At 50.1% G+C, this 21,842-nt stretch overlaps 1 protein-coding gene across 1 annotated transcript in view; it reads left to right on the top strand.

Moving 5' to 3' along the window:
• The window catches only part of TNFRSF8 (TNF receptor superfamily member 8), a 62,941-nt gene that overhangs the window by 2,354 nt on the left and 38,745 nt on the right, over nt 1–21,842 (top strand). Inside the window, exons 3-8 of the mRNA XM_049618923.1 lie at nt 6,912–7,040; nt 7,220–7,311; nt 7,849–7,953; nt 15,189–15,341; nt 18,989–19,082; nt 19,445–19,763. Of these exons, the coding sequence (XP_049474880.1) occupies nt 6,912–7,040; nt 7,220–7,311; nt 7,849–7,953; nt 15,189–15,341; nt 18,989–19,082; nt 19,445–19,763 (892 nt within the window). The remainder of the gene's footprint in view (nt 1–6,911; nt 7,041–7,219; nt 7,312–7,848; nt 7,954–15,188; nt 15,342–18,988; nt 19,083–19,444; nt 19,764–21,842) is intronic.

Genomic DNA, 21,842 nt, shown 5'->3' with positions numbered 1-21,842 from the left:
CCCCCCCATCCATGTGCCCATCTACCTCAGTCCGCTCTGGCGGCCAGAACAGAACGTCACAGACCGGGGGGCTTCAACAACAGACAGGTGTTTCCTCACTGTTCTGGAGGTTAGAAAGTCCAAGGCCAGGTTTCCAGCAAGGTTTGGTTTCTGGTGAGAAGTCTCCTCTTCTTGGCTTGCAGACAGCCCCTCTTGTCATGGCTGGAGGACAGAGAGAGAGAGAGAGAGAGAGAGAGAGAGAGAGAGAGAGAGGAGAGATCTATCTTTCTTCTTTCCTTATAAGGCCGCCAATCCTATCAGATCAGGGCTCCACCATTATAATCTCATTTTTTCTTTTGTTTTTTAGTGTTTATTTATTTTTGAAAGAAAGAGAGGGTGTGAGCAGAGGAGGGGCAGAGAAAAGGGGGACAGAGGATCCGAAGCGGGCTCCATGCGGACAGCAGAGAGCCTGAAGCGGGGCTCGAACTTGTGAACCGCAGGATTGTGACCCGACCCTTAAGGCAGACGCTTAACCGATTGAGCGCTCCCACTTCTGACCTCATTTAACCTTAATGACCTCCTAAAGACTCTCTCTCTCCGAATAAGGCCTTCAACGCATGGATTTGGCGGGGGGAGGGGGGCGGTGGGGACACACAGTCAGGCCACAGAGCCACCCTGCTCCTTCCACCGCCTTTCATCTGCTCTGCTTTTTGTCCCCCTAACAATTGTTTATTGCTCCTTGTTGTTGTCGTGATGTCACTTGTCCCCTTTCCGGCCTCTTTCCTTTGGCTTTTCTACCGGAATTGCTGTGCTTGGTGTCCTCTGAACGCACTGTGTGCTTTCAAGTCTCTGGGTCTTCTGTCTGCGCCTGTTGCACCGCCCCCTCCCCCTCCCCCTGCTGCAGTCCTGGCACCCCTTCCTCCATGAAGCCTTCCCTCACCGGCCCAGTGCTGTGTGGCCGCTCACACGCTGCTTCTCCCCGGGACAACTGCAGTCAGGGTGGCCCACAGGGCTCTGTGACTTTCCGTAGGATCCATGATTCCAGCTGTAGGAAGAAAGACACTTCCTTCCCATGCCCTCCAGCTGCCCTCACCCCTGCCTTGCTGGTGAAGTGGGTGGAGGCAGAGTGATGTCTGGGTCCCCGGCTCCCTCCACTTCGATGCTGTGACTTGTGAAGAAGGGGACTCCCCTCCCCCTATGTTCCCTCTCCATGGCCCAGTGGCTGGGGGTAGGTGAGCACCTAATGCCGAGGTGTGGTGGGCGGGGCATTTTGCTGGAGTTTTATTGACTCTGTGCTTCCGGCAAGCAAGAGGAAAAAAGAAAAACCCACAAAAACCCCTTCCTCGGTCTCTGGGGGAAATTTCTGACATTTCGCTCGCCCTCTGCAATCAGCGCTCAGCTCGGCTGTGTGGCAAGGTTGGCCGGGGGTGAGTTGCTGGAGGAAGGAAACTGGGAGACCTTTTGAGATTGAGAAATTTAGATGTCACTGAATCTCTCCTCTTGCTCAGCCGGTAAATGCTCTTTGTGGCATCCTTGACAGCTGATCCCCAGCCCTCTGCTTACACACCCCCAGTGATGTGAGTGAGCTCCCCATCTCACTCACTGCTTCATAACCAGGACAACCATTACCGATGATGGACTGTGCTCTATGCCAGCCACAGGGCTAGCCCTTTACCTACATTAGCTCCCCAAAACCCTGATAGGAAGCCCAGAGAGGAAACTTGGACTTGATAAGGTTCAGAGATTTGCCTACAGTCACATGCTAGCAAGGAGCCAGCGGGGGCTCCAGTGTGGCCGGCTAACTCAGACACCCGAGCTCTTCCCCCTTAGCTGGTGCTGACCCCCAAGGCAGAGCAGATCAGTGAAGGAGACAGCAGAGTCTATCAGCAAAGAGCCCATGTGGGGGCTACAAACCCCTTCCTATTCTAGACCCTACTTCCTGGATCAATCTGCCCTTGGTGCCCGGACTCCCTTCCCAGAGGAAGGATCTCCCCTGCAGACGTACGAGTCCTGCCCAAGTGTGGGGGTACAAGGGAAGCCAGGCCTGGTGTTAGGCAGAGAGCATGGCTTGCTTGGGGCCTGGCAAGTATATCCCATCTTGTCCCAGGAGCGGAGGGTCTCTCCGAGGGCTGTGAGCAGCGGGGAGTGGGAGGAGGCCTCCCTGGCCCTCTGGCCCTTGGCCAAGCTTGGCTGGCCTTTAGTTCCCTCCCTGGTCTGTTCTCCCTCAGTCACCTGAAGGGACACTTGGCAAACATCTTTCAGCCCCAATTCCAGAGCCCAAGAAGGAAGGGTCTGATGGTGCAGATAAGTCCGGATGTCCACCTCTGCTCTGGTCCCCCCAGGCCAGGACTGCTCTAGACGACAGCTCAGGGGAGAAGTGGGCCGGGGGCAGTTCTCTGAGAAGGGTGGCCTGTGGGGTGGTAAGCCCTTGCAAAATGTGTCCACTGCAGCAGGCTGTTAGAACCCGGGATGGTGATGGGGTGCCTGGGTGGCTCAGTTAGTTAAGCGTCCCACTCTTTATTTTGGCTCAGGGCATGATCTCACTATTCATGAGTTCAAGTCCCGTGTCGGGCTCTGCACTAACGGCATGGAGCCTGCTTGGGATTCTATGCCTCTCTCTCTCTCTCTCTCTCTCTCTCTCTCTCAAAAATAAATAAAAATTAAAAAAAAACATAAAAAAAAAAAGAACCTGGGATGGTGTTGCTGGGAGCCATGGGAACTCACTCCCGGGGCACCTGACCTGATCAGAGCATTCAGGGTGTCTTCCCGGAAGAGGTGGCATCTAAAGGAGTCCTGGGGATGAGCAGGGATAGGCCAGGCCAAGGCGGGGAGGGGGTGTGCTCTGGGCAGAGGCACAGAATGTGCAAAGGTCTGGAGGGGAGTAGGACGGGCTGCTGAAGAATGGGGAAGTTTCCATTTGGCTGCAGTCCAAGCCTGGGGTGTGCAGGGAAAGCCCGGGAGGGCAGGCTGGAGGAGCTGGTGGCCCAGACTCAGCATGGAGCAGTTTTCAGTGTGGGAGTTTTTGGCGCGAGAGCAGCTGGGGGCGGGTTGCCTGATGCTGAGCCAGAGGTGAGAGGCGGTGTGAGAATGTTAGCACAAACTTTGAGACCATCTGGAGTCAGCGATGGGCCCTGAGCCAGAGGGGATGTGGCTGGAGGCAGATCAGGGAAAAGGGATACGTGGGGACCAATTCTGGCATCACCACCACAGCTTTGGAGCCTTTCTCAACCTTTTTTCTCCCTTTCTTGCTTCCTTCTTTCTTTCCTTCCTTCCTTCCTTCCTTCCTTCCTTCCTTCCCTCCTTCCTTCCTTCCTTCCCTCCTTCCTTTTCTTCCTTCCTTTTCTTTCTTTCTTTTCTCTTTCTTTCTTTCTTTCTCTTTCTTTCTCTTTCTTTCTTTCTTTCTTTCTTTCTTTCTTTCTTTCTTTCTGTTTATTTATTTATTTATTTATTTTGAGGCAGAGAGAGGGAGAATCCCAAGCAGGCTCTGCGCATGGAGCCTGATGTGGAGTTTGATCACAGAAACCGTGAGATCATAACCTGAGCCAAAATCGAGTCTGACGCTTAACTGACTGAGCCACCCAGGCGCCCCTCAACCATTTTTGTTTCTGATTATGAAAGTGATATCCAGGGGCAGCTTGGTGGCTCAGTCGGTTAAGTGTCTGACTCTTGATTGTGGCTCGGGTCATGATCTCACAGTTCATGGGTTTGAGCCCCGCGTTGGGCTCTGTGCTGATGGCACAGAGCCTGCTTGGGATTCTGTCTCTCCTTCTCTCTGCCCCTCCCCTGCTTGTGCTTTCTCTCTCAAAAAAATAAATAAACTTAAAAAAAAAAAAAGAAAGGAAGAAAGTGCTATTCACTACAGAAGATCAATGTGGAAAACGGGAAATGAAGAAAATAGAAATGAATCAACAGTCGTAATTCTTTGGCTCCCCCTACTCCCGACCCCCCCCCCCCCCCGTCCCGCCATGGCCTTTCTGTTCTTGGCACAAGCCATGCTTGTTCCTGCCTCAGGGCCTTTGCACTGGCAGTCCCCTCTGCCTCGAGTGCTCTCCCCACAGCTCTCTGTGCAGCTGCCTGCTTCCAGCCTCCCTGATCCCACTCTCTGGAGCTCTCACCCCTCTCCCTCTGCCCTCTCTCTTGGTTCCTGCTTTATTTTCCTCAAAGTTTGTATCCACACTGGAAGCCAACTTGCTAATTTCTTTTCTTTTTTTTTTTTTTAACGTTTATTTATTTTTGAGACAGAGAGAGACAGAGCATGAACGGGGGAGGGTCAGAGAGAGGGAGACACAGAATCTGAAACAGGCTCCAGGCTCTGAGCTGTCAGCACAGAGCCCGACGCGGAGCTCAAACTCATGGACCGCGAGATCATGACCTGGGCCGAAGTCGGCCGCTCAACCGACTGAGCCACCCAGGCGCCCCCCAACTTGCTAATTTCATTCTGCACTTGCTTGCCTCTCTTCCCCAGGCTAGAGGGTAAGCTCCACAGGAGCAGGGACCTCACCTTCTTCTATCTCTAAGTCAGTGCCTGCCTGACTTAGTAGTCAATAAAGGTGAATTGACTGAAAACATAATCCTGCCACTGGATTAGTCTCAGGTCTGCCTCAAATCCTTGAACTGATTTCCTGCAGCAGGGGGTTTCTAAAGTTCACCCCAAACAGCCCCTGGTGCTTAGAGGTGATTTTAAAGAGATCCAGAGAGGGGATCTGGATGGGGATCAGGAAAATTCCACCAGGGGATGGTATTTCATCCTGAGCTGGCTGTATACAGACAGTTCCCAGTGGGTGGAAATGCAGATGGGCAGGTGCCTCAGCCTGGGCAAAGCACATTTGTATTCGTTCTCTAGGGCTGTCATTAACCAAATATCACAAACTGAGTGGTCAACACAACAGAAATTTATTGCCTCACAGTTCTGGAGTCTAGATGTCCAAGATCAATGTGCTGGTAGGGCCATGCTCCCTCTGAAGGCTCTGGGGAAGGGTCTCACCTCTCTCTCAGCTTCTGGTAGTTCCTGGCTGCTGACATCATGCCTCCAGTCTTTACCTGGCTGTGTTCCTGTGTGCATGTGTATTTCATGTCCAGATTCCCACTCTCCCTTTTTATAAGGATCCCAGTCATTGCAGATCATGGCCCACCCCAATGATTGCATTTTAATTTAATTGCCTTTGTTAGTATGCTGTCTTCAAACATGATCGCATTCTGGGGGCGCCTGGGTGGCTCAGTCCGTTGAGCATCCAGCTTGGGCTCAGGTCATGATCTCATGGGTTGTGACTTCGAGCCCCCGCCTCGGACTTTCTGCTGTCAGCACAGAGCCCACTTTGGATCCTCTGTCTCCCTCTCTCTCTGCCCCTCCCCCACTCACTCTCTTTCTCTCAGAAATAAACATTAAAAAAATCATATTCTGAGATACTGGGGGTTAGGGCTTCAGCATATCTCAACCAATAACAACATTCGACCCATAACAACATTCCAGGACACAGGAGGGGTGCTAGAGAAAAGCCCAAGAGGCACAGTGTTGGCTGCAGCATAAAGCCCATGAAGTGAGTCGTGTACAGTAACGCCAGAGCAGGAGTCGAAGACAAAGAATGCGAGGCTAGTTCCATATTGATTAGGTGGTCAGAGCATGTATTGATCAGAAATGTGCCAGGCCCTGTGAGATGGGAATCATTGGTGCGCTGAAAGGGAAAGATTCAGCCCCGAGGAGCTGACATTCATGTGAGGAATTCAGACACTGAGACGATTTGTCCCACAAATAAATGTGATCACACATCTAGATTAACTAGATTACAGCAGAGTTAGGTGGAGGGAGAGGTACATAGGACTCTGATAGTTAATAACAGTGGCCCTGGCCAAGTTACTGACAAAGTGATACGTTGGCAATGATGTGAAGGCTGAGCAGGAGTTTACCAGGGAAAAGGTAAGAGGAATATTCCTGGCAAAGGGCAAGCTTGTGCAAAGGCCCTGGGGGCTGAAGGGAGCATGGCCCCTTTGGGGGACATGGAGATGCCAATGTGGCTAGAGATTAGACAGTAGGGGGGCTGTAGGCGGGCAGAACCTCCTAACCCAGTAAGGACCTAGGCCTCTATCCTGGGAATGAGAAGGATTTGAAAGTTTTAGGCAAGGGAGGATGGGACCAGATTTACCTCTCCGAAAGACCACTGGGCAACTACTGACGTTTTCTGAGCTAGAGGGTGTTAGCCATCAAGCTAGTATTTTTCCAGAGGTTCTTGCATGTCGTTCTAGAGCAGGGGTTTGCCTTGGGGTCCATGGATTCCCTAGTGCCCATGGGTATATTTCAGGCGGGCCCTGAACTGAACAAGGTCACTCATTTTTCATCAGCCTCTAACTAAAATGTCCTGTATGAATTCCTTCCATTATGAATCAAGATAATAAAACATACTAATAATATCATAGTACCTGCAGTTTTTCCATCAGTAGAAATCAGACATTCTCATGATATACTGCAATTATATTATAGTTGCTACAGTTGTCATGAAATATTTATATTCATCAGTACTATGAAACCATATTTATTAGACTTTAATGAGTTTGTAAAGAATCACATATATGGCTAGATCTTAAATTATTTTAATGTTCTGATAACTGTATTCTCACATAGCTAGGTTCCTTTGTAATCCTTTGTATTTTATTTTATGCACTCAGAAAGACAATCCTGAGCAGTGTCCCAGGTTTCCCCAGAACAACTAGGGGGCACAAGAAATATTGAGAACCCATGGTTTAACTTTAGTCTGTAACCACTCAGACCCAACTTATTTAGGCACAAACAAGACAAAAGAGAAATAAATGGCTCAGTAACAGAGAAGTCCATGGCACCATAAATTCACTGAGAATGTCCTCAGCCGTCCATTTCTCTCTGTCTCTGGACTTCTGCTCGCCTTTGGATCATCTCGTTCTCAGGCACCCTGCCCATCCAGCACCTGCCACGAGCTGGCAGCGCTGGACTTAAACCGCCCTTTGCACCAGAAGTCTGAAAGTAAAGAGAAGGGCTATTTCCCAGGAGCTTTTGTGAAACTCTCAGAGATGGGGCTCATTGGCTGGCATGGGTCATGTGTCTAAGAAGCAATTAGAATGGTGGGGAAGATTGGCCTCACCTCTGATTGGCCTGTTTGGGTCATGTGCCCGTCTGAAGGATGAAGTATTCTGATTGGCCTATCTGGGTCGGCTGAGGCATCTGATTGGCTTACCTGGGTCATGTGCCCATCTTGAGCGATGAGGTATTCTGATTGGCCTACCTGCGTCATGTGGCCATCTTGGAATCAAGCGGTGGGCGGGTGGCCTGTCAGGACGCCACTGGAGGGAGAGCCCACAGGGCAGGTGAAGGCGCCCTGCCCGCTTTGCCCCAGGCAGTCGGTATCAACGCGATTCGTGTCGCATCCCTGTGTAGTGGGAGCAGGGAACAGTTTGGCACTACTCGCTGATCCGCGAGCGTCTCAGGCTGGCTTAGGCTCCTCAGGGTCTCGGGACTTAATGGCTCCCCGGTTCCTGCAGTGAAGCAGGCCTCCTGCCCAGGAAGGCAGCCGCCAGTGCCCCTCCGGCACTGGCTGTGTGCGAAGCACACGTTTATTTTCACAACCCCTGTAACCCGCTCAACAACCCTAACAGGTCGAACTTAACAGTGCCCGAGAGATGGAACCCCAGGCCCAGGGCTTCTCCCAGCTGCGAGGGGACCTTGGGGCAGGTCGGCCCTCCTCTGCGCCAGCGCTTCCGTCTGTAACGCCCCGGGGCGGACTGCCGTGTTTGGGCGCTAAGGGGTGGAACTGGCGGTGGCTTTAGGGAGGAGCGGTAACCGGTGGGGAGGTGAGGCCTCTGCCCTGGTGGCCTGGCCTGGAGCTTCTCTGCTTCCTTCCCCAGGGCTGCCGTGCCCCCAGGGGTCACCTGACTGCAGGAAGCAGTGTGAGCCCGACTACTACCTGAACAGGGACGGCCGCTGCACGGCCTGTGTGAGCTGTGCTCGAGGTAAGGGCTGTGTTCTCCCCTCCAGGGGCAACTTCTTGGGAGGGGGTCACCGCGGGTTGGGGGCGGGGGGTGGCAGAGAAGGTAGGGAGCATCAAGATTTGCTGCCTGGACTCCGGGTTGGCCCCCTGGTGCCTCGGTTTACCCCTCTGGATTTGTGAGTTGTTACCAGCCATGATGTTTTGCATCCGTTTTCAGAGAGACTTAGTTAACCCGTTTCCTCAAGGGAGGGACTCGCATTTATTGAGTACAATCTTCACAAGACTCCTAGAAGATTTTGTTTTCTTTTCATTTTAAATTTTTTAAAATGTTTATTTATATTTGAGAGAGAGAGAGAGAGCATGAGCAGGGGAGGGGCAGAGAGAGACGAGACACAATTCGAAGCAGGCTCCAGGCTCCGAGGTGTCAGCATAGAGCCTGGACGTGGGGCTGGAACCCTTGAACCCTGAGATCATGACCTGAGCCGAAGTTGGATGCTTAACCGACTGAGCCACCCAGGCGCGCCTGTTTTTCTTTTTTTAAGTGATCTGTCGGCCCAAGGTGGGGCTCAAACTCATGACCCTGAGATCAAGGGTCGCACGGTCTACAGACTGAGCCAGCCAGGCACCCCGAGGTTTCTTTTCTCATCCCTGCTTTACAGAGAGGAAACCCAGGCTTAGGGAAGTTAGGACCTTTGCAAAGTTACAGAAGTCTCGTAAGTGGCAGATCTGAAGTTTGAGCTGTGGTCTGACACCAGGAGCTGTGTTCTTTGCCTGCGACCACAAGTGCTTCCAGGAGATTCTTCCAATGAGCACTTTCGTTGTTAATTTCTTACTATGGTGATTGAATGTGGTTTGTGAGCTCTCTGGTGTTTGTTTTGTTTTGTGCGGGTTTATTGTGAGGTGGGGCTGGGAAGTTTGTTGAGATTTCTTGTGCCCTAATAAATGTGGATATTTTTAAAACCTATTTTTAGTGTGTTTGGAGAAAAATGTGTTGTGTACAAAATTCTCTACATACCTATTGGATCAAGCTTGTTAATTGTGTTTTTCAAATAATATGCATTCTTTTCAACAATTTTTTTTTTGAGTTTATTTTTTTCAGTAACCTCTACACCCAACGTGGGGCTTGAACTCACGACCCCCGAGATCAAGAGTCTCATGCTCTTGCAGCCGAGCCAGCCAAGCATGCCCCTAGATAATATGCTTTTTTTTTTATTCTTAATTATATTTGTCTCCTTCCCAAAGGTTGATGTCAGAGATAGATGTGTTAAAATCCATCTTGCCTATACTTTTTTTCATCAGATTTTCATTGTGTTTCATTTATTTTTTCTCTATATATGTCAAAGCTATGTTATTAGGTACAGTGTTTATGAATATTGTGTTTTCTTGGTGGGTTGGACCTTTTGTCAGCGTGAAGTACACCTCTTTAATCCTTATGAAGAATGCCTTAATTCCATTTTCATTTGATATTAATATTGCCATTCTTCTTTGCGTTAGCATTTCTCTGATGTATCTTTTGAGTTTTTAAAATTAATGACAGTGTTGTATGAAATGAAAGTTATAGGCATTCATTATAAAAAATTCGAGCAATACAGAAGTGTAAGAAAGAAGGCCAACTCTGCCCATTCCCCATCATTGGATGTCTGACTGACACTTCTCTGTGTATATATAGGGAGAGAAGGAGAATGGGAAGATTCATAGCCAGCCAGACTGGACACACGTGGAGAATAGGGATTTAAAAATTTTTTAAAAATATTTTATGTTTTTTTTGAGAGAGCGCAAGTGGGGGAGGGACAGAGAGTGAGACACAGAATCCAAAGCAGGCTCCAGGCTTAGTGTCAGCACAGAGCCTGAGGTGGGGCTCAAACCCACAAGCCGTGAGATCATGACCTGAGCAGAAGTCAGACGCCCAACCCACTGAGTCACCCAGGCATCCTGAGAATAGGGATTTTTAAGAAGTTGGGATCATACTGTTTACGACATTCAAGTGATTGATTACATTTTCTTTTATTTAAATGTATCAGAGGAAGAAGAAAGTAAAACAAAATGATCACAAGAGACAGCACTTTGTAAATAAAACCCTCTAGGGTCCCTGGGGGGCTCAGTCGGTTAAGCATCCAACATGATTTCAGCTCAGGTCATGATCTCTCTGTCTGTGAGATTGAGCCCTGCGTCGTCCTCTGCGCTGACAGCATGGAGCCTGCTTGGGATTCTTTCTCTCCCTCTCTCTCTGCCCCTCCCCTGCTTATGCTCTCTCTCTCCAAATAAATAAACATTAAAAAAAAAAAACAACACCTCTAACATTAAGAAGAGGTGTTAAAAATCAAGAAGCAGTTAAGAATCATTTAAGGAACAACTATGTCTTATGGTAAAGTTATGTTCTGTTTGTTTCAGATTTTTGATGGGATGTTGTAGATTGGCTTCCTGTCACAAAAAATGAAGTAATTAGCTTGTCACCTCCTTGTCCTCTTCCTGACTTTTACTACTTACGTATTTTTTTTACATCGTTACTGCCTGTGGCATTTATATTCTTTTTCTGTAACCCTCAGTCCCTTGGCATGTTAGTATTAGTTTGCTATTTAAACTTATTCACTGTGCATTATGCGCACATTGACCACAGCTTCTCCATTCCTGACTTTCTCATTTTGATTTATTGATTGGTTAGTTAGATTTCACTGACCTTGGGATTTATCAGTAAGGACTCATCTTTGCACATCCGTCAGAGGATTCTTTTATGTTTGAGAATGTTTCTTGCCTTTATATTCCACTGACAACCTGGGCAGATATATGGTTATTCCTGGGCCCTGTGTTCTCCAGAACTTTGTAGACATTGGTGCATTGTCTTCTCATGGTGAATATTGCTGGGGAGGGGTCTGCTATCTGCCTTCTTTCTCCTTTGTAGGCGACTGCAAGAACAATTCTTTCTTTATCCTTAATGATAAAAAACTTTGAACCAGACTGTGCCTTGATATTAATTGTTTGGAAATAATTCTGGAATGTCTTTTTTTTTTTTTTTAAGTTTTTACTTATTTAAATAATCTCTACACCCAACCCGCAGCACCTGTAGCCCCAAGATCAAGAGTTGCATGCTCCATCGACTGAGCCGGACAGGCACCCCTGGAATGTCTTTTTTCTGTCTGCACGTTTAGTTCTTCCTTCATTTCAGGAAAATTGACCTGGAATTTAATTTCTTTTTTTTTTAAATTAATTTATTTATTTTGAGAGAGAGAGAGAGAGAGAGCAAGTGGGGGAGGGACAGAGGGTGAGGGAGGGGAGAATTCCAAGCAAGCTCTACCCCAGTGCAGAGCCCAGTGCAGAGCTCGAACCCATGAACTGTGAGTTCATGACCTGAGCCAAAATCAAGAGTTGGACTCTCAACCGAGTGAGGCACCCAGGCGCCCCTGGATTTTTATTTCTGCTAAATACATATCTCAATGTCAACTTTATGGACTCTAGTTATCCTTCCGTTTGATTGTGTTTGCCTTTCTTCCCTGTTTTATTTAATTGCATTAGTATCTTTGTCTCTTCACCTTGCATTCACAGATATTTTCTTGATCCTTTCTCCATGCTGTGAACTCTGTTTTGTTTCTCATGTCTTCTGCTGCTTGCCTCCCAGCTGTCGCCAGGGCTCCTAAGACACTGCTAATTTATTTATTGGATATTTGTGCGGTACATCTCAGTTTGCTTTCTTTAGCTCTCTAGTCTTCCTTCTTAGCCCATCCTTTTTGAAGATCAGCTTTTCTTAGAGCTTTTCCTTTGCCAAACTTCTGTTGTTCTTAAGTTCCTTTATAGTGGGGAGCATGCTTGGGATGGCTTCTGTTTGTTTTAGACTGGGTTCTCTGTCTTTCCAAAATATATTTCTGTTTCTTTTAGATTTTCTATTTCTTTTCCTGTCTTCCCCGTCCTGGTACAGTGTGACTTCTCCTTACATTCCCCCCACCTACCTCACCGGGCTCTACTTGGTCCTTTCTGCTCAGAGCTTCACTGGGGACTGTAGTAAAATATACATAACATAAAATTTAGTGGCACTTAATACTGTAGTGAAATGTACGTATATAAAATGTATCATTTTGGCATTTGGCATCCTGTTTAGTGGCTTTAAGTGCATTCCCATTTTAGGGCAACAAAAACAATGTCTAGCTCCAGCACTTGTTCTTTCGCCCCAACTGAAACTCGGTTCCCATCAAACACTAGCTCCTTAATCCCCCCTCCCCCACCAGCCTTGGCAGCTCCCAGTCTACTCTCTGTCTCTGTGAATTTGACTACTCCAGGAAGTTCATACGAGTAGAATCGTAACATATTTATCCCTGGTGACGGCCTCATTTCACTTAGCATAATGTCTTCAAGGCACTGTATCATGTGTCCGAAGCTCCTTCCTTTTCAAGGTTGAATGATACTCCGTTGGATGGATCCACCCCGTTTGGTTTATCGTTCGTGCCGATGAACACTTGGGGTGCTTCTGCCTGTCAGCTATTGTGAATACGGCTGCTGTGTACCTGAGTCTACAAATGTCTGTTCAGGTCTCTGGCTTCAGTTCTTTTGGGTATCCTTAGCAGTGGAACGGCTGGATCCTGTGGTAATCCTGAGTGTTACTTTTGAAACTGATTTTAGGAGTCTGAGGACCTGGGTGGGAGGCCGAGTGCAGCCAGAGATGGGTGTCGTCCTTGCTGGAGCAGGGATCTGCCTTCCCTTCTGTGAGATCGTCATTACCAGAGCTCCTGCGGCTGCAGAGAGGTGTACCCACTCCCGGGGTCTCTACCGATTTCCACTGGGCCTGCCTGCCCGCCCGAAAGTTAGCCAGTCCAGCCCCTTTCCCACCTTTGTTCAGGCTTGTGATAATTATGTTTGGCTACTACTCTGGGGTTTAAAACCTTTTTTTTAAGTAGGCTTTACGCCAAGCGCAGAGCCCAGTACGGGGCTTGAGCTCATGATCCTGAGAGCAGGACCTGAGCTGAGATCAAAATCAACCAAGCCACCCACGTTTTTACATGAATTTAACAGGGGCGTCCCCTGTTTGGCCTCAGCCGGCCTGCCTCTCTCTTAGATTTTCTACAACTCTCAGGATTTTATTGTCTCCTCGGTACTGCTTCCGGGGTGCAGGCGAGAGTTAGGGGCTACAACAGTCCAACCACAGCAAGGAAGAGAGAGGTGATAGAGCCTCCTGCGATGGTTTTAGGGGCCAGGCCTGGGAGAAGCCCTTATCATTTCTGTCCATGTCCCATTGCCAGAATGCCATCATATGACCCAAACCAAACTGCAAGGGAGGCTGGGAAATGTAGTCTTTCTGTGAGCCCACTGGAATTGGTGAACACAACATTGTGCCCAGGGGGTTTCTTTTCATGGCTTCCGTTTCCTTTGTGCCCTTCCTTGAGCTCCAGGGGATTCTGTTTTATAGCTGCCGATTCCTGAGAATATTAATTGTACGGATTCTAACAGCTCGTTCTGTTTCTGTTGTTGCTGCTTTGTTTTTTGTTTCCTATTACCTGCTTTCTCAAGAGTTTTTTTGAGTTCGGAGGTCTTTTTGCTTGGTGCTGGTTTTCTCTCATGGGTGGTGACCTCTAGTTCTGCACATCCTGTCTGATGACCACTGGGAGGGGTTCTGTTAAGCGGCTGATCTTCTGGGTCTGCAGGCTCCCTTCTTCCCAGGTACGACCAGCCAGGGCACTGTCCCGTTACCTCCCCTGAGAGTCTCCTGGGGGAGATGCTTGGCTTCTGGGTCTGTGGCATCAGTGGATGAGAAGTGTGGGGAGACCCCGTGGGGCACTGCCCGTCGGCTTCCCTGGGGCCTGCCCCTGCCCTCACCCACTTGGAGACTGGAGTACCCCAGCCCAGAGCCGCTCCCAGAGTAATCCTCTTGGGTGTATTCTGGGCTTTGGTCTCCTTCTTCCATGCGATCCTATCTGCCTTCCATATTCTAGAAGTCTTCATTGCTGGTTGACCAAGGATGCCCTGTGTTGCTTTCCAGGGATGTGTGCATTTGTTAATTACTTATACCGGTGATTTTTTTTTTCTCTTGAGATCAAATTCACCATTATTTTCTTTTAAATTCATTTTAATTACACTCTTTGCTTGTTTATTTGTTTTTGAAATAAGTTCCGTGCCAAACATGGGTCTTGAGCTCATGACCCTGAGATAAATAGTCACATGACCTGCCAACTGAGCCAGCCAGGAGTTGGTAAAATTCACCATTTTGAAGTGTGCAATACAGTATTTATTTTTTTTAATTCACAATGTGGCACCACCACCACTATCTGATTTCAGAGCATTTTCGCCTCCCCCAAAAGAAACCCCTTCTCTCCCAATTCACTCCTTCTTCCATGCCCTTACAGTGACTCATCTACGTTGTGTCTCTATGGATTTGCCTACTCTGGGCATTTCATCTAAATGGAATCATGCAATATGTAGGTTTTCATGACTGGCTTCTTTGACTTTGCAGTGTTTTCAAGGTTCATTATGTTGTAGTACCAGTCATTCCTTCTTTTCTTTTCTTATTTTAGTGCTCATTTATTTATTTGAGAGAGAGAGAGAGAGAGAGAGCAGGGGTGGGGTAGAGAGACAGGGAGAGAGAATCCAGAGCAGGCTCTTTGCTGACTCAGTGCCCAATCCCACAAACCTGTGAGATCCTGACCTGAGCCAAAATCAAGAGTCTGATGCTTAACTGACTGAGCCACGCAGACACCCCCTGGGTCATTGCTTTTCACAGCTGAATAATATTCCTTTGTATGGACACACCACGTTCTGTTTATCCATTCATCGGTTCATGGACATTTGGGTTAATCTACTTTGTGGCTGTTATAAACAATACTGCTGTGATCATTAGATTTAGGGCTCTCCTCCCTAACCGTGACAACCACTGATCTTTTTAGTGTCTTTGTAGTTTGTTTTTTCCTGAACGTCGTGGAGTTGGAATCACACAGCATGTAGCCTTTTCAGATTGACTTCTTTCACTTAGCAATATGCACTCAAGGTTTCTCCGTGTCTTTTTTGCCCATTTTAATGGGGTCATGAATTTGTTTTTAATATGATGGTGATGACGTCTGGGGATATGAGCGGGGAGTGGAGGCTGCCTCATAGGCGCCACCTGGCCTCTTGCCTTCGTTGCAGGAACCCTCTGGAAAGAAGGGCTGGGTGTGCGGGCTCCATGCCCGAGGGGAGGCCAGAATGATGTCTTGTCTCACATGCCAGGCTGTCCCTGAGGGGTCCCCGGATCCCTTCCCCGGTCCTCCCTCTGTCTCCCATGCCCGTCTCTGTGTCCCTTAGACGATCTTGTGGAGAAGATGCCATGCTCAGGGAACTCCTCCCGCGTCTGTGAGTGCCGCGCTGGCACGTTCTGTGCCACATCAGCCACCAACTCCTGTGCCCGCTGCATCCCCCACACCGTCTGCCCGAAAGGGATGATTGTCAAGGTCCAGGGTAAGTATCCCCACCCTCAGCCCGGCACCGAGACCTGTGCCAAGCTGTACCCCGCCTCCACCACCGTCCCAGATCTCCAAGTGACCTCTGACCTTCTCCTTCCTCCTTCCTGTTGGACTGACACGTCTCCTTTCGAGAGGCTGTGGGTGTACCATTTACTCAGAGCCCCCCGGCCTCTTCCCTGCACTTCGGGTCCCAGGCTCGGAGAGACCCTGGTGGCCTGAGACACAGGCCCGGCTGGAGGAGTGTTGGGTTAGTGGAGACTCGGGGCAGAAGTTCTCTGATGCCTGAAAAATAAGAGCAAAACTCAAGTCTTCTGTCCCGGGACTTTCCCAGGGTATGGGGGCTGTTTTTCCCAACTCACAGTCAAGGCATTGGGAGTTAGAGGAGCCGAGGAACTCGGATTTCTCTTCCAACTTGCTGTGTGAGTTCAGGCAAATGCTTGACCCTCTCTGAGCCTCTGATTTTGTGACAGTACAAGGAGGCCAGAAAAGAGGTAGGAAAAGAGGCCAGAAAAGAGGTAAGGGCCACAGATCCGGTGCAGGTGGTACTGAGGGCACGTTTCAGAGGGAGGTTGGAGAGTGGGTGGGCTCTGGACCATGGCCCACTAGTGGTGCCACAGCCACCCAGGCTGGGAGGCTGCAGGGTGGAATCAGAGAGCTACACCCATTCGGGAGAAAAGTGCCCAACACTGAGCCCATGACGCTCCTTCTCCTCAACTGGTCCTTTTCCAAAGCCCAGGCCTTACCACCCTCTCCCCCGACAGCCCATCCTTCCCTCACCCCCACAGCCAGCCTACCCCCAGTCCAACAGATTTTGCTCCCCAATTCTGTCTCCCGTTCCCACCCCCATTTCCTCCTGTCGTTCCTTGCCCATGGCTGACAGGCAGAGCCACCCTGCTTAACCAAATGTGATTTCTCTCTGCCTGTCTCTCTCACCCCCACACACCTGCCATAAAAACACTTCAGTATTTTCTCGTTTCTACAGCGATAATGACATGGTCCTTTGGCAAAAGAGAACGGGTGTTTGGAGGGATTTCTTTAATTCTGCTCCCGTTGGCATTTCTGGGCTGCTGGTTTATCGGGCTCCATGTCTGGGATCTATGAACAAAGAGAAACCCCAGTGGACTTGCCACCGTGTCCTTCCTAGGGTTCCAAGGGCTACCCTCTCCTCTCCACTGTTCAGAGCCTTCTTTGTCTCATGCATATTTTTATATGTATAAAGCACATATATGCATGCTTTATACATGTGCCCGGGCGTTTAGCTGTCCTTATCGGGAGGACTAGGGCAAAGGGCACCCAGGCCAGCTTCGCACGAGCAGTCTCCAGGACGTGACCCTGCACGCGACCCTGCGCCGTGTCCGCCTGCCTCCTCCAGGTCACACTCCCGCCGGCCCCCTCCTTTCTTGGCCCCACTGGTCTGCTCACCTTCGGCTCCGTGGATGTGCGGTGCTTCTCACTGCTACCAGGCGTTTGTGCGTGGTGTCCCCTCAGCACATCCTCTCCTCCTGCTCACTCGGTCACGTCCTGCTCAGCCTGGCCTCTCTGTCCTCGCCTCACTTCCTCAAGAGGAAGTGCCATGACTTGTGACAGGTCACATCTCCATTGTGATCTCTCATCACACGCGGTCCTTTTCCAACACGGATGTGAACACCGGTGTCTGTCTTGGTTCGATCAACGCTGGCCTCCCTCCCTGGGCCGTAGATGCGTGAGGGCCGAGGTCATCTCCCCATTGCCTGATCAAGGCCAGGCACAGAATCTTCTCTGCAGAGATCTATGCAGGAGGACGTGGGGGCCCCGGACAGCTCAGTGCTGCGGGTGGGTGGGGCTCAAATCTGGCCCAGTTCTCCCCGGGTCACACAAATGCTGTGCTGAGGGGCTTGCGGCAGCGCGCCACCTGCCAACAGGGCCGGGGGGTGGAGTGGAAAGTGCTCTGGGCTGGGCATCAGGTCCCCGGGGTATTGTTCGCCTGCAGCCGTGGCGCATGTTCCCACCCCACCCTGGGCTTCAGTGTCCCATCTGGGAAATGTAAAGTTGCCACTAGACGGCCCTGGGGGACCTTCCAGCTCTGAAACAATTGCATCTCTGCTAGCATCGGTTTAGAGTTCTGTTCGAGCCAGGGCCCGTGGACCCGCTCCAGAAAGGAGGCCCTGTTTTGGTGGTGTTCCTGCAGCTGCCGCATGGTGGCGCCCGAGCCCCCCCTTTGCTGCCCCTAGACCCCTGCTGCCCCTAGCGGTACCATTGGCCACATGCCTCCACGGAGCGTTTAAAAGGTGGCCAGTTGCAGGCGTACGAAAATGTAAAACATCTCATTAATTATCGTTATGTTGCTTGTCTACCTCTGTAGTTTAGATATATTGGGTCACATACATTAAATTAACTTCACGTGTTTCTTTTTACTTTTGTAAAAATGTATCTTTCTTTTTACGTTTTAAAAAGGGGTTACTTGGAAATTTAAAACGACAGCGTGATTCACATCATATTTCTATGGGACAGCGCTGCTGGCTGACTTCTGGGCTCCCACGTGGACGCTCCCACAGGGCAACTCTCCAGCTGCGAGATGGACAGTAGTTTCTGCTTTAGCGTCAGCCGGTAGCTAAGCCGCATGGGGCAGCTTACATAGGTGTTCCCTCCTGAAATTTTCAAAACTCCAGAAAGTAGACGGAAGTATCCCCACTTTAGAACGGGGGAAATTGAGGTCCAGGGATGGCAGGTAAACCGTTCAAGACCACAGAGCAGGGAATGTCTGGGCTAGACTTTGAATGTCACACCCAGGCCTTGTCACGCCAGCGCACTCGGAAATACGAGACACGTGAGCATTGTTCAGGCCCCCCCTCCACTGAAGCCTTCAGATCATAATCGCACACGTGGGACTGTGTCTAAGCAATGGGACAGAGGTCTAGAAGGGGAAAAGGACACGCTGTTTCCTGGGGCGTTTACTCTGTATCACGCAGTGTGATGGGCACAGTGAGGACATGTTAGAGGTGGCAGGCAAACTCAGATCCACCTGATGGAAAGTGCTACGCGTTTTTCCTCTTTACCGTGTTTGCACCCAGGATTCTTCAGGAGTCTTTGGGTTGCACGTAACAAAATCTCAAATTTTTTGGCTGATGTAACTGCAAAGTCTGGGGCTGGCTCTGGGTAGTATCAGGCATGGCTGGATCCAGGAGCCCTGTCTTTACCTATTTGTCACCTCTGCTCCCCCAGATCCAAGCTTGCTTCCTACCCAAACCCAGTAGAAAGACGGTTTCTCCTTCCTGCAGTTTCAACAGCCATAATTGAAACCATGATATTGTACCTCATGGGGGTGGCTTGGGTCACGTGCCTACCGCTGAACCAGCTCCTCAGGGTCAGAGGAATCAAAGGGATTGATTGGTCCAAAGTCGTCTGGGTTTTCTCCTGGGAGGGTGGGGTGGTGAGTCGGCCTCAGCCCCGTGCACGGATACTGAGACTGGGGAGAGTGTTCCGGGGAGAATCGGGATGCCTTAGCCCGAGGGGGAAGGGGTGCTGGGCAGGCACAAACACCAGATGGCCGCTGCGTTTTCCAAGCACCTCATTCTGAACTGTGGGTTGTGGTGGGAAAGAATCTGTTCCTAGAGCCTCCAAGCTCCTCGGTAGCACATCTGTCCACCTTGTGATCCCCTGCAGGCACAGCACAGATGGATACTGTGTGTGAGCGGCCTTCCCCGGTGACCAGCCCTGACCTCGGCACGGGCCCAGAAGACTGCCAGGCGCCCACCAGGTGACTCCCGGCCCTCTCCCTTCCAGCTGAATGTGGCATGGGGCTGTCCCAGCCCCCAGGATGCCCAGAGCACAGCTGGGCTGTGGTGTGGGTGGGGTTTGGCCCAGGGTATCAGGACTCCAGGGTGCCTCTCCGTCAACCCCACAGTCGCTTGACTCCCACCGTGTGCCCAGTGTTGCCCGAGCGCACGAGAGAAGGTCTAGACAGCGCAGCCATGGCTCCCAGGAGCGGACGGTGGGGCTGCCAGAGGCTGTGGGCTGAGGGGCTGGGAACCCCTTTGCTGTGGAAGCGGTTACCCCTGAGCACAGACCTCCCTGCGTCACCAGGAGGGTTGGCAGTGCCCTTTCCGGCTTCTTTCTCAGCGACACCAGCGCCCAGGCCGGGCCCCTGGTGACCTCCTCAGTGAGCTCCAGTGCCAGGACCACGCTCCTTGGAGGGGGCACTGCCATCACCCCCGAAGATGACTCCAAAACGACGGGGGCCCCCGGCTCTCCCTCCTCTGTGAGGAAGCCCAGTCCAGATCCAGGTAATTTCTCGAGAAGCTTTGGGTTGTTTCCCAGGGCAACGGCGTCTCACTGGCAGGCGACCTGTGTGTGGCATTCCGGGCAGGTGGGTCTCTCCTGGTCCAGGGAGAAGAGGGTCTCTAGGTCCCTTGGGGCTTTAGGCTTCGAGGGCCAGAGGGGATAAAGGAAGAAGTCATTCATTCGACAGCTTGGTGCCTGCTATGTGCCAGACACCGAGGTCCTGGCAAAGGAGCAGGTGTGGATATGACGCCCTCCTGGTTCCCGTGGTGACGAATTGGGGTCCTCAGTTCCCTCCTGTTTATCGCTGACCAGCCTTCTGTTGTATGGGTGTATACACCGTGTATATCCATTAGTGTTTGGATTTGGGTTGTTTCCACTTTTGGCTACAATTAACAGTGATAAACAAGTCTTTGTTTTCATGTCTCTGGGGTCAGTTTTAACTGAAAAATTTTTTTAAGTGCATTAATTTATTTTGAGAGAGAGCACGGGGGAGGGGCATAGAGAGTGGGAGACAGACAATCCCAAGCAGGCTCTATGCTGTCAGTATAGATCCCGATGTGGGGCTCCATCCCAAGAACCATGAGATCAGGACCTGAGCCAAAACCAATGGTCTCTGCTCAACCAACAGAGCCACCCAGGTGCCCCGCTGAAGAGGTGTTCTTAATTTTGAAGTCATCACGTGGGTCCATCTTTTCTCTTTCCGTCCTGCCTTATGTTCACTGAAGTCTCAAAGACTCCTGCATTACTTTCTAGGATCATTACTGTTTTGCCTTTCACGTTTAGATCCGCTGTCTGCCTACCTTTTGTTTGTGGCGGAGGCAGCGGTCATGTTGCAAGAGGCCGCATGGATATGCAGTTGAACCAACGCCTTTTATCGAACAAATTGTCCTTTCCCCGCTGATTTGCCTGCCATCGTTGGGGTAAATCTAAGGTCCATAGGTGCCTGGCTATGATCCGGACTTTATATTCCTTTCCGTTCGTTGTCTTTTTGTCTGGTCTGTGTGGATGCCATGCGGTCTCGACTCCAGGAGATTTTCGGTATATGGTGGAACAACTTCCCCATCTCTGTTCTCCAGCCCTGCCCTGGCTCTTCTTGGTAATTTGCATCTCTGCATCGACTTTAGAATCAGCCTTTCAAATTCCACAAAACGTCCCGTTGGGATTTTGATCGGGATTGCACTGAATCTGTGGATCAGGTTAGAGAGAATCCGTATTTTTATAGCATCAAGTACACGGGAAAGCCGTATGTTTGTTCAGACCGTCTTTATTTTTATGTATTTATTTATTTATTTATTTATTTATTTATTTATATTTATGAGGCCCCGCTTTCACGGTCTGTATTCGTACTGAAAATCAAGATCAGTCGTCTTTATTTTTATGTATTTAATTTTAGTTAGGTGAGCTCGAACTTCTCTCTCCCAATGATGTTTTATTCGTTTCCATGTAGAACGATTTACATCTTTGTGTTAGATTTCTAGGTATTTGATGTTTCTGATGATGATGACAGTGGTATTGTATTTTTCAGTATTGCGGGTTGTAAGTCTTCATTTTTAGTATTGTTTTGAACCGTGTGAGTAGTCAGTATGTGACAGCCTAACCTGTCACAATAGCAATCTCATAGGGTTCAACCCAAATGTATAGACACTCAGCTGAGTTTGGTGTAATAACATTATATCCAGTTACCTTGCTAACCTCACTGTGAGTCCTAATAACGTATCTGCCGATTCTTTTGTGGAATCTGTGCACCTAATGATGTCATCTGTCCCTGACAGCCTGGTGTCTTCCTCTCCTGGCCTCACTTCTTTTCTCTCCTTGCCTTGCCTTACTGCCTCGCCTGGGACCCCAGGGCCACACTGAGCGGAAGCTGTGGTAGTCGGCATCCTTGCCTCGTGGCTGATCTCAGAGGGAAGTGGCCCCAGGGTTTTGAGGAGGGTGGTGACATGGTGGGGCTGGGGAGAGGGCTCTGGCGTAGTGGCCATGACGGACCGCAGAGGGAAGGGCCTGGAAGCAGAGGGGCAGTTCAGAGGGAGTCAGTGCTCTTTTCCTGTGTGGCTGTAGACACATTCCTTCCCTCTCTGGGCTTCAGGACTCCCTCTGCAGATTGATCTGACACGTGAGGAGTCTGCCTTGGAGCTGGTGGTGGCGACTGGGTGAAGAGGTGGTGGTGAATGGGGCCTCTGCCTTGGCGGCCTGGCCTGGAGCTTGTCTGCTTCTTTCCCCAGGGCTGACCCCCCGC

This window comes from Panthera uncia (assembly GCF_023721935.1).
Source record: "Panthera uncia isolate 11264 chromosome C1 unlocalized genomic scaffold, Puncia_PCG_1.0 HiC_scaffold_4, whole genome shotgun sequence".
NCBI lineage: Eukaryota > Metazoa > Chordata > Mammalia > Carnivora > Felidae > Panthera > Panthera uncia.
Note: the sequence above shows the minus strand (reverse complement) of the source record. Positions and strands in the feature narration are given on the sequence as shown.